The sequence below is a fragment of the Bison bison genome, unplaced genomic scaffold (assembly GCF_000754665.1).
Source record: "Bison bison bison isolate TAMUID 2011002044 unplaced genomic scaffold, Bison_UMD1.0 scf7180017864298, whole genome shotgun sequence".
Taxonomy (NCBI): domain Eukaryota; kingdom Metazoa; phylum Chordata; class Mammalia; order Artiodactyla; family Bovidae; genus Bison; species Bison bison.
Window position 1 is genome coordinate 548,593 of NW_011494870.1, and position 12,796 is coordinate 561,388.

The 12,796-nt window shown below is 41.1% G+C and overlaps 1 protein-coding gene across 3 annotated transcripts in view; it reads right to left on the reverse strand.

Moving 5' to 3' along the window:
• GNAQ (guanine nucleotide binding protein (G protein), q polypeptide) overlaps nucleotides 1-12,796 on the reverse strand; it is a 252,662-nt gene that overhangs the window by 95,880 nt on the left and 143,986 nt on the right. For all 3 annotated transcript variants that reach the window (XM_010851137.1, XM_010851135.1, XM_010851134.1), the window contains exon 3: nucleotides 4,633-4,787. In XM_010851137.1, the coding sequence (XP_010849439.1) occupies nucleotides 4,633-4,787 (155 nt within the window). The remainder of the gene's footprint in view (nucleotides 1-4,632; nucleotides 4,788-12,796) is intronic.

Consider the following 12,796-nt stretch of genomic DNA (forward strand, 5'->3'; position numbering starts at 1 on the left):
CTGTGTGCCCGAGAGCCCATGCTTGGCAACAAGAGAAACCACCACAATGAGGAGCCTGTGCACCACGACTAGAGGGACATCCCTGCTTGCTACAACCAAAGAAAAGCCCACGAAGCAACGAAGACCCAGCACAGCCATTAAAAAACAAAGATACATGGCGGAGTGTCATATAACCTCTGGTATTGGGCAAGACTTTCAGAGGCTGTGACTCTTGAATTGGGTCTTGAAGGATAAATAGGAGTTCACCAGAGAGAAAAGAAGAAGAGAGGCATGCTTGGGCTCTGTTCTCAGTATTCCTGGCAAGTGGCCTGCCCTGACTCTCACAACCAGCATGTTTCTGGAGGAAACTGCTGTTAAGCTGCAAACTTTACGCAGATATGCATGGCAGGCACCAATTCTCAAACTGCTAGAGATCAGATTTAATATCTACATGCTCCCCAAATCTAAACTGAAGAGCCACAAGAGAGACAGTCAGTACTCAGGAAGGCTGGTCTTAAATTCTGTAAGGTGGTGATACTGTCTAAGAAATTAGATTCAGCATATCAACAAAGTTTTAAAATTTTTATCATAAAGATAGAGCAACATAGAAGCCCCCACATGAAGCAAAGATGCAGGATAAAATACTAAAGATATATCAGTGGAAAGTACACAAAAGTCAGAAAGGAAACGGTTAACAACTATCTCGAATTCAGAGAAAGGAATTGTGTTGAGTCACCCTGTGAAAATGAATTCAGTATTGGGAATGAGTGATGCTCAAGACAGGTGAGCTACAGCCTCATCAGCACTATTCCCGAACTTCAGGGGACCTTCCCTGGACCACAATGGAATGACATGTGGAATACACAAGCAAATGGGTGAATCCAAAGAGCCAATGGCCTTCTCTGTGTGCTGAGAGGGTTTTCCTGGCTAAGAAAAGGAAAGTGCCCAGGACTAAGATGGGGAAGAATAAAGAGACTCCAATACTTGGCCTCCTGGCACAATGGAATTAAAGGCAGGCCAGCTAGGCATCTTGGGCACTGAGCTATAATACAAAAAGTACCAAAATATCCTATGAAGATAACAGAAACATGGGGCCAGCTAACTCAGGTTTCCACACACAATTTCCATAATTGGCAGGAAGTGATTGGTTCTAATCCCTGAAAGTAAACAAGAGTCTTCTAGAGAAAACAAAGGGGAAAATGAAACCTCCCTAGGTTTCATTTAGCTAAGATGATCAAATGTTCCTGCTTGACTAGATTTCCAGTTTACACCTGCTATTTCACTCTAATTATTAATAGTAACCCTTTCCTTCACAAAATGTCCTGGTTTGATGATAAATTATACAGTCACCAGCTATTTAGTCTATATAACAAATTACTGTAACAAAAAGATTGAAACATATACTTTTTGGCAGAAAATGTATTTCAGGATAATCAAATAGCATCAAGAGAAGAAAACCTTGTACTTCACAGAAGAATGCCAACGTAGACCAACGGATAAAATTTGGAATTCTTATATCAGACAAGACTTAATGATTAGAATTAAAACATCAGGTGAAGAGTTTATGGGGAACTGGAGACTACACAATGACAACGTCACACCACACAGATTGTTTTTGGTGGCAGGAGGAAAAAAATACAGGTTTATCATGGAGGCTGTCAGTGCCCAAACACTGTGGTGAAACTTAACTTACCAGTGACAGATAAACCCATGCATGAGATCACTTAGAGTGTGTTCTGCTCACTGGTAAACCTTAACTTACCAATGATAAGTAAACCAGTGCAGGAGATCACTTAGAGTATGTTCTACTCACTGGTGAACATTAACTTACCAATGACGTGTAAACCAGCGCACAAAATCTTGTGTGCTCTACTCACAGTGTTTAACTGGAATCTAACCAAGCCTTTAAATGTGACTTTCAGTTTGTAGAAAATCCAAGAGGCAGTGGAGAAAGTTAAATCATGCAATGAAGCGGCAGTCAGACTCAATCTAGGCCAGTCTTTTTGACATGCCAGTTAAACGCGAAACAGGCTTCTACTAGATTAAGAGACTTAAGGGACATAAAAACCAAATGTAGCGTGTTGTCCTAAAATCAACTGACTCTAAAGAACATTTTGGAAGAGTTTGGGAAATATGAAAATGAACTGGATATAGAATGATAAAAAGGACTGATGATTAGTTTTTAGGTATAATATGGTATTACTTACTATGTAAGAAAATGTCCATTTTTTTAAAGATGCACACTGAAATGTGGATATAGGGACATGTTGTTACAACGTACTTTATTACTTTTGCATAAACATATGCAAAATGAAATAGGTGTATGTGCATACACACATATATCCACATGTTTAGAAAATAGAGTTCTCCCTGTCCCCACCAAGGGAAACTAGAACTGTTTAAACAGTCATCATTTGCAGGGGTTGATATCAGCCCATCCCAGGTGCCCCCACATCTTGAGCTCTAACATGAGGGATGTGCCTACAGAGTGAGCGTGTTTTTATGGCAGATGCAGCCCATGTGACCGAGGTAAGATGATGGCTTTCCCCAGCATCACAGTGCTAACACGGGCCTGGAGTAACTGTCGCGGATAACTCTTAGCCTTAAAGCAACTCATGGGTACCTGTCTAGGAATCCACAAATCTGAGCTGAAGTAATGTCACCAGACATGTGGTGGAGCTTTGTCTCAAGAATACAGCTGCAGCAGCTGACCCAGGTGTCCTCAGGGCAAACAGGAATCTCTCAGAGAGCCTACTCGAGGAGCAGGAGGCAAATCGTTTCCTAACGGGAAGCCCTAACTCGGTAAGCACGTCATTATCGGACACTGGTGCTCTGATGCCCTAGTCACAGGACTTCTCTGTAGGAAGAGATCTGGGGGACAGGTAGAGACTAGAACAGGTGAGGAGGGGGAGAGACAGGATTTACGCTAAAGTAAAAAGAAAGGGATTTAGAAATGATGGGAGGCAAGAGGATTTCTTGGTGAATGTAACTTTTTAATGGAGGAGTTCTTCATTGGTAGGGGCCAGGAGAGGCATCACAGTAGTGAATCGAGAAGTGGAGGAGTTAAAGAAGGACCAGAGCTGAGGGCGGATGAGGAAACCAGCAGGCAGGGGAAGGCAGAGTGAGCAGGGACAAGGACAAGGGGTAAAACACAGCAGCAACGTGGGGAGATGGATGAGATCCAAAATGGCAAAGGAAACAGAAGGACAGAGGGGGCAGCATGGAAAAGGAAGACAGCTGGTCAAAGGTTGAGGGGGCAGAATTTGGAACAAAAAAGAGCTGAATGCATCTTCTCATCTCTGTACTTACAGAAAGTTACACAGTTGGAACTCAGGGAGGGGAGAGGAGAGAGGGAAAGGGAGAGAGGAAGGGGGCGGGGCGAAGGAAGGCAGGCAGACACAGAAGAGGAAGACAGGCAGTGTGCAAGGAGGACAGAGGAAGCCAGGAATGAGGAAGCACGCATTTCAGAGACACACGGGGTGGGTACTGGCTTAAACACGACAGGCACGGTCTCCTGAGCATTTCACGTCACTTTTCAGAATGACGTAATTCAGATTTACCTTGGGAATCCAAGTACTGTTTTGGCCAGGCAATATTTCTGTGGCTGACCTGAATCATAACTCATCTTAAACAAATGCCTAGAACTAGGGTAAGAGCGTGATCTACTTTACTGCAAAAGCAGAGCCCAACTGCTCTTGGATCTTCCCTGCACTGTTAAGCGATGTCAATCTGCACGTAGGGCTCCTTATTTCCCCTACAGTCCGGCCCTTGTTCAGAGGGTCATTTCAACATACAAACTGGCCTAAGGCTGCAGAATACTTTCCACCCTTTCTTCTGTCTGCCCAGAACCAACAGAAGAGGCAAATGCTGGGTTAACATAATGGAGACAGAAATCTGAAAAAAAAAACACTAAAAAAAACAAAATTCCATTTTTCAGGCGCCTGATTATCTACATTGCTGACCACATTGATTACATTAATCCAATGATTGCCAAATCTTTACTTTTCTTTTTATTAGGCAAGATTTAATCTAGAGAATTAACAAATCTCTCTAGGATGCAAATCCCTCCTGGGACACATGATTGTGATCGACAGCTCACAAAATAATCCTGGGATGCATGCAAAATTAGACTCACACGCAATTTCCATGCAAAAGCAAACCTATCCATCAACAAAACAGTGGGTCCCAGAAAGCAGTCAAGGTCCTATGTCTGGAAACCAGGAAATCTGATGTTTGAGAAGCCATAATTAAGTGTATTTATTAGAGGTTCTTCTGTGTAGGTGCTTTCCAACACATGAATAAGATCAGAAACTTGCATTAAAATTGATTATTATCAGATTTCAAATCACAATGAAGTACATGTTTGAGAATCACTGGTTTACAATTTGGGGGAAGAGATGGGTTAGTGAATGCAGATTCCTAGAGTCTTCGGTTGGTTTTCAAACAGAAAACAATAAAAGAAATACTCTCCCTGACTCACGATGCCAATCCCTTACATAGAGTCTAAATTTATAAAGCTGGCACAAATTTAATATCTATAATTCCTAACTGTGCAGTCAGAATCAGATACGATACACAGGACCGAGACGGTCTCATTGCAGAAACCATGAAAGAAAAGAGGAAGATGCAAAGGGCCTTCGGAGGAATACTCACTATTTGGTAGAGTCAGATAACTGATATTCTCGTCGTCTGTCATAGCATTCCTGGATTCCAGGATCATTCCATAAACTCTTTATTGCATCTACATATGGATTCTCAAATGCAGATACCTTCTCCACATCAACTTCTCGAACTAACTGTGCATGAGCCTGTTTAAAAAAAAAAAAAAAAGCAGTTTTAATCTCCTTTCCATTGAAGAAAACTGCCTTGGCTTGCACACTGCATTATGGTCTTTCCTCATATACTGGTTTTCAAACTGGTTTGTAATAAAGTAATGCTGCTTCTTTTTTCTTTTCCTTAGATAAAACCCAGTCCCAAATCTTTTCCTCCAGAGTAAATGCTGAAGCTACCTAAAGATGATAAGAGAAAAGCAGACTGTTCAGCTCCCACAGGAACAATGAGGACGGTATGCTACAAATAATGACTATTTTCAGGTGATGACCATAATCCTAAAACAGTTCATATTATTAAAGGGAAAAAGACTGGGTTATTTATCCCCTCTATGTTTATAGTTTATTATAATCAAACACATAATATACACAGCCCATGAGTGTTATATCTTAGCAAAAACTCAATCAGACTCAACTAATCAGCATTAGTTTCTATGATTCACTGTGAGGATTAGGGTGTAAAACTACTAGAAGAACAGTTAATGGTAATGATTTGATTTTCACAATAGTGACCATGCCCCCTCTACTCCCACACACCCAAATTTTCAATATTTACTTTATATCTACCTCATATCTTATCAGATTGAAGAGTCTACTCAATTTTTAACACAGAAAAAGGACTTTGTTATGTTCATTATATACAACATTTAGTAGGAAAGAGGTAAAAAGACTTTTAAAAAATTTTCAACAAGATTAAAATCAAAATGGTCAACCTCCAAATTAACCAGCATACACCACTGCCTAACAATCTTAACAAAATAGATTTCATAGGTGTAGTATACATGTAAATTATACAGTACATAAATGTGCAAATCAACAGATATAATAACTAATTATCTTGAAAACTGGAGACAGATGGCTACTAATTTATTAAAACAGTCTTGATTTTGCACAGATACACAAACTTGTGAACTAGGTTAGTGAATGGCTATCTTGATTACATGATGACCTAATTATTCCTTCCATAGAGTTTCAAGCAGATAGAATTTAATAAATTTAAACTTGTGATTAGGCATGTCTGGTTCCCAATCTTTCTCTTCCTTCTCATCCCGTAAGACGGAGGGAATCCATGTCATTAGACTAATCTTTACTTAAATAAGATTTTACAAAGCCTAAAGTGCCAAAATTGAAGAAACCACCTTTCTTGCTGGTTCTACGTTGACTGTGACCATCAGATCTGGTAAGTGAGAAGCCCTATAGCTCTGCCCTGCACCCCAATATTGGAAGATGAATCCCTAAAATTGTTTTATGTACCTAGTTCCTGCCCAGACAATCTGTCCTATCCCAGCAATCTGACTATCCTGAAGTCCTGTTTCCAAGTGTCACTCCAGGTGGGCCTAGGCCAATCATAGCTTTCCATGAAACCCCCGCTTTGAAAATATGTCACTGGTTCCCCAACGAATCCCCAGTGCTATGCTCTGCCTGGCTCTGTGGCACCCGTTGCTCTATGTCGATACCAAAGACTGTCCTGGTCCCACCTGCTCAAGTGGACCTCCTCCAAGCACAAAACATTAGGTATGGGGCACGCTCCACTCTGCCCAGCAGGTATGTCTCATACCTTATATCTTAAGGTCAAGCTTTGGGCCCTGTCCTTCTGCCCTTGCTCACTGAATACAAACAAGTTCTAATTCTTCGTGTCCTGAGATATGACAATGATCATGCATAGTATAATCCTAAATTCGATTTCCTGGCTACATCTGATTTACAGGGTTCTCTGGAGGATTCTGTGGAAGTTAGAAGGCAGATGCAAGGCAGAAACAGGCATGCACAGGATGGTCTCCTACTGGACACATTCTAAAGACATGGTTTTCATCGGACTCTGCTTCCTCTTTTGACACTGGATAAGTTGCTTAATCTTTCCAAATGTTATCTCTGGTGGGCAACATCTTGTCCCACCAAGTCCATGTGGCTTATTACTGTGCTACAATACAGTAGGTGGGTGGTTCTCAAAAGGTGGTCCACACCCCAGCAGGCTTACTTGGGAATTTCATAAAAATGCAATCCTTTAATCCTACATCAAACTTTCTGGATGAGAAACTGATTAACAATCTGTTTCAAGAGACCCTCTGGATAATTCAGATGCATGGCAAAGTTTGAGAACCACTGCAAGCTATCAAGCATCACGTAGACACTAGTTGTTGTGGTCATAATTAACTGTCTGGCTGGCCATGAAATTGTTATTGGAAACTAAGAGAAGAGGCCCAGAAAGGCAACAGCACTCCAAAACAAGGGGCGTTAAAAGGGCCAGGAAGCCACAGAAATGAGTAAAACAGGCTGGATGTAGGTAATAGTGAGTGATGAGAACTGCAGCACACTGAGAAACACAGACCCTAAAGAAAGAGGACAGCTGCTAGTTAGCTCCAACTAATTGTTGCCACTGGGATACAAGCTGAGTGTTGCCAGATTTTCTGAGTTATCAAGGGAAGCCAAAAATCTAGATCTTTCCATGAGATATCCCTAATTTTTATTCTTGGCAACGCTATAAAAGATAAAGTGTATCTGTGGCTGAGCTGGATCAGGTACCAATCATTTGCTTCTCCACGGACTTCCCTAATAAGATTGACCAATAACACCATGTCTTACACTGAACCTGGGATACAGCAGCTGGCCACTTAACACATGCTAATGGGGAAGTAATTCTGCAGCACTTTCCTACAATAATATTTAGACAAACTATTATACTATCCATAGGGAGAAATGGCCGAGACTTCTTTAAATTGGGTAAAAGCTACATGATGACACAGAATAGTGTAGGCAATATTTAAAAACTGAATTTGATACTCATTACAACGGGCCAACCATGTCATATGGAAGGAGTTCTATTTCTGTTTCTAAGGTAGGGAACTTAGAGAAAACAGTTTCAACAGAGCAGACACTTTTCAAGATGATGATTAAATGTTTATTGAACCCCAAAGAAATGCTAGGTAATACAGCAATTAAAGACTTAGACCCAGTTCCTACGAGGTGCAGGGGTAGGGTTAGGGGTGGGGGACAGTCCACAGACACAGTTGCTGTGAGGTGTAGGGGTAGGTTGGCGGTAGGGGGAACAGTCCATATAGCTGGCAACCAAAGCACGGGATTATGTGCTCCAGGAGGAGAAACAAGAGGGAACATTTGCATTTCCATCTTTAATTTCAGTTGACTGAAAGAGACAACATTCTCAACAGTTGTATAACTGAAAAGTCTTCCTGGAAAATGAGATTACTTTTTACTGTTGGAAAACTCCTCCAATTTTCTCTCTTGATCTACCTCAATGTGCTTTTTCTTACATCTGGAAGACCTTCTCTATTCCCTTCCATATCTTTTAGCTTTTGTTCAGGCACCATATCCTATGCTGTCTCTCAAGAAGATATTCCCAGTGTTCCTCCTCTCCCCCAAAATGTGATCTTTGCATCTTCTGAACCATGGAACTTCTACATTTCTTGACTTACCGTCTTCTAGACCATACATTGAAGGAAGGGGCTGTAGCTCCTGGCTCTCGTTTCTTTTGGGGCCCAGCACAGAGTGAGCAGACAACAAATATTTGTCAGATTTAAAAGTCATACATAAACCCAACTTCCTACAAGCCAAAGTCGAGTTTGTTAAGGAAATCTTCCACCCATTACCTACTCTCTCAGAACCACACAATCCTCAATAGCACTTACGTCAGTAGCTAGTGTATATCTATCCGGATGATACTTGTTAGTATCCTTCTCCCTAATCACAGTACAAGTTCCGAGACAAACTCAGTGTTGCAGTATCAGGGTCTAGCAGAGTGCCTGTCACTGATGCTCAATAAATATTTGTTGAATGAAGAATACAGGAAGGAACAGTAGAAATTATACTGAGCTGGAAACAGGGACACCTAAATACTAGGCCTGGTTTTACACCTAACACAAGCAATAACCCTTAGAAGAAATTATTTACTTCTTTACAACTTCATTTTCCTGGTCTATAAGGTTATGCAATTGAAACAAATCATTTCCCTATGGCTTCATCTAGACATATACTCCACGATCATAAATAAATACATCTAGAATACACAGAGCACCAAGGACTTATGATCTTGTCCCTCAAGGAGCACATAATATTATCGTTTATTGCAACAAAACCTCACTATTTCAAAAGTGCCTGAGAATACAGGGCAGAACATGAAGAAGTCAGTATGAGTGATGGTATATTGGGACTGAACAAGAAGAACTCAGTATGGCCAGACAAGGTGTCAGAGAGAAGACAGGAGTTAGCTGGCAGGTGGAGATAAAGATGTGTGACGGAGGAGGAATAGATGAACAAAGGTTTGGTAGACAAAATAAACATGGCACTCTCTTAACTGTGGGAAAACAGCCTAGTGAGGAAATTTCATGCTGACCCTTAATGCAAATTAACCTCCACAGTGAAAGCTACAATATTAACCTCACCTGTGAACCATAACTAATATCCACTTAAGTCAAATCCTGTATGAATTTGAAGTAGAGGTAACGAATAGATTCAAGGGACTAGATCTAGTTAACAGTGTGCCTGAAGAACCATGGACAGAAGTCTGTAATACAGGACGCGGTGAACAAAACCATCCCAAAGAAAAAGAAAAGCAAGAAGGCAAAGCGGTTATCTGAGGAGGCTTTACAAACAGCAGAAGAATGAAGAGAAGTGAAAAGCAAGGGAGAGAGGGAAAAGTACATCCAATTAAACACAGAGTTCCAAAGAACAGCTTAAAGAGACAAGAAGGCCTTTTTCAATGAACAGTGCTTAATAATAGAAGAAAACAACAACAGGGGAAAGACTGGAGATCTCTTCAGGAAAACTGGAAACATTAAGGGAGCATTCGGCCCAAAGAAGGGCACAATAAAGGATAAAAATGGTAGAGACCTAGTAGATGTTGAAGACATCAAGAAGAGAGGGAAAGAATACATGGAAGAACTGTATAAAAAAGATCTTTAGGAACTGGATTACTAGATGGTGTGGTTAGTCACCCTGAGCCAGACATTCTGGAGTGCAAAGTCAAGTGGCCCTTAAGAAGCACTGCTATTAATAAAGCTAGTGGATGCGATGATATTCCAGTAGAACTATTCAAATTCCTAAAGGATGATGCCATCAAGGTTTTGCTTTCATTATGTCAGAAAACCTGGAAGACCCAGCAGTGGCCAGAGGACTGGAAAAGGTCAATCCTCAACCCAATTCCCAAGAAGGGTAGTACCAAAGAATGTGCTAACCATCAGACAATTGCACTCATCTCCCATGCTAGTAACCACCAGCGAAGTTGCTCAGTTGTGTCTGACTCTTTGTCATCCCATGGACTGTATTCTCCATCCATGGAATTTTCCAGGCAAGAATATTGGAGTAGGTTGCCATTTCCTTCTCCAGGGGATCTTCCAGACCCAGGGATCAAACCCAGGTCTCCCGCATTGCAGACAGACGTTTTACCATCTGAGCTACTAGGGAAGCCCTCCATGCTAGTAAGGTCATGCTTAAAACCTTGCATGCTAGGCTTCAGCATTATGGGAGCCAAGAACTTCCAGATGTTCAAGCTGGGTTTAGAAAAGGAAGAGGAACTAGGGATCAAACTGCCAACATTTGCTGGATTATAAAGCAAGGGAATTTCAGAACAACATCTATCTGGGTTTCATCGACTACACTAATGCCTTTGTGTTAGTCAGTCAGTTCAGTCGCTCAGTCGTGTCTGACTCTTTGCGATCCCATGAGTCGCAGCACACCAGGCCTCCCTGTCCATCAGCAACTTCTGGAGTTCACCCAAACTCTTGTCCATCAAGTCGGTAATGCCATCCAGGCATCTCATCCTCTGTCGTCCCCTTCTCCTCCTGCCCCCAATCCCTCCCAGCATCAGAGTCTTTTCCAATGAGTCAACTCTTCGCATGAGGTGGCCAAAGTATTGGTAGATCATGACAAACTGTGGAAAGCTCTTAAAGTTGGGAATACCAGACCATCTTACTTGTCTCCTGAGAAACCTATATGTGGGTCAAGAAGCAAGAGTTAGAACCCTGTATGGAACAACTGACTGGTTCAACAGGGCTGTCTGCTGTCACCCTGTTTGTTTAACCTATACATTGAGCACATCAAGAGAAATGCTGGGCTGGATGAGTTATAAGCTGGAATCAAGATAGGTGGGAGAAACATCAACAACCTCAGATATGCAGATGGTACCACTCTAATGGCAGAAAGTAAAAAGGAATTAAGAGCCTCTTGATGAGGGTGAAGGAGAAAGAGCAATATTAAGACTAAATATTAAAAAAACTAAGACCATGGCCTCCAGTCCCATTACTGCGTGGCAGATAAAGGGGAAAAGGTGGAAGTAGTGACAGATTTCCTCTTCTTGGTCTCCAAAATCACTGTGGACGGTGACTGCAGCCATGAAATCAGATTGTTGCTTCTTGGCAGAAAAGTGATGACAAACCTAGACAGTGTGCTAAAAGCAGAGACATCACCCTGCTGACAAAGGTCTGTACAGTCAAGGCTATGGTACTCCTAGTGGTCATGTGTGACTGTGAGAGCTGGACCGTAAAGAAGGCAGAACAACAAAAAACTGATGCCTTTTAACTGTGGTGCTGGTAAAGACTCCTGAACGTCCCCTGAACAGCAAGGAGATCAAACCAGTCAATTTTAAGGGAGATCAACCCTGAATATTCACTGGAAGGACTGATGCTGAAGCTGAAGCTCCAGTATTTTAGTCATCTGATGTGAACAGACAACTCATTGGAAAAGTCCCTGATGCTGGGAAAGATCAAGGGCAGAAGGCGAAGAGAGTGTCAGAGGATGAGATGGTTGGACAGCATCACTGATGCTATGAATGTGAACTCCCACCAACTCTGGGAGACAGTGAGGGACAGGGAGACCTGGCACGCTGCGGCCCATGGAGTTGCAAAGAGTCGGACCTGACTAAGCGACTGAACAACAACAATGAACCATAACCAATGTCTACCATCTATGAAAGTATACTGGCCTCAAAATATGCAAAGATCACTACTTTGCCTTCATCCAGGTCTGAATTTCTAAGTCACTTTTATTGCATCCTTAGCTTTGTTTTTTAATTCTATCCTTGCTGTTTTGTAAAATGACATTCAAATATAATCTACTGTAATTTGCATTTATGTAAGAGCTTTCACCTGAAGTTCTCAAGTTATTTAAAACTATGACAGCATTTTACAAAATACACATAGAATTTCAAAAATGCCTATATAAATGTCCTCAACAAAAGTGTAATTCTCTCTCTTTTTTTTGGTAAAAAGTATTCTGTCTGTGAAAAGAGTATTTTTTAGTGTGTTAGAGTAGGAAGATAAATTAGACCCTTTTCTATTTTTCCAAATATCAAATGTGAAGTAGTAAAAATCACAAGTAATTATGCAAAATTAAACCACTTACTAATGAAATAGGCTATGATGAAAAGGAAAGGAGTCATTTCTAATAATACAAATAACAATTAAAATTGACTACCCTTTTTATTTTGAACATCGTACATATAAAAGCAAAACAGGTATGAGTTAATCAATCATATAAACCAAATGCAAAATATAACTCTATTTCAAGTTACAGTTGAACACACTGGATGGAAATATTTAATAATGAATGTGAGCTTTCAGAATTCTTAGCAAGCTGGTGGCAAGCCTCAGAGGGAACATTGTGAGAACCAAGTAACTACTCTTAGGAACTCTGGCAGAATTCTAGGGAAAGACCACATGGAAACCACAGGATGTGCCAATGTGGTAATGTCTTGTTTTTGCGATTCGGTGGTCATAAAATTAAGGTAAATCTTAGGTCTGTTGATATTTCCAAGACTGCTTCAGCAAAAGGAAGGAAGAACTGAGTTCCCACCACAGTGAGTCTTACCCTGCCCACAGAAGGCCAAGTCTTCAGATAAAATAAAAAAGATCTTATAGTCACTTTGGAAGGATTTTCAAAAACTCATTAACAGCTCAGGGCGGCTTTAGGCTGGAATGTCACACCTATTCCGGTTCCTACACTCCAGAAGTAGAAAACCAAATGGTAATTTCCACATT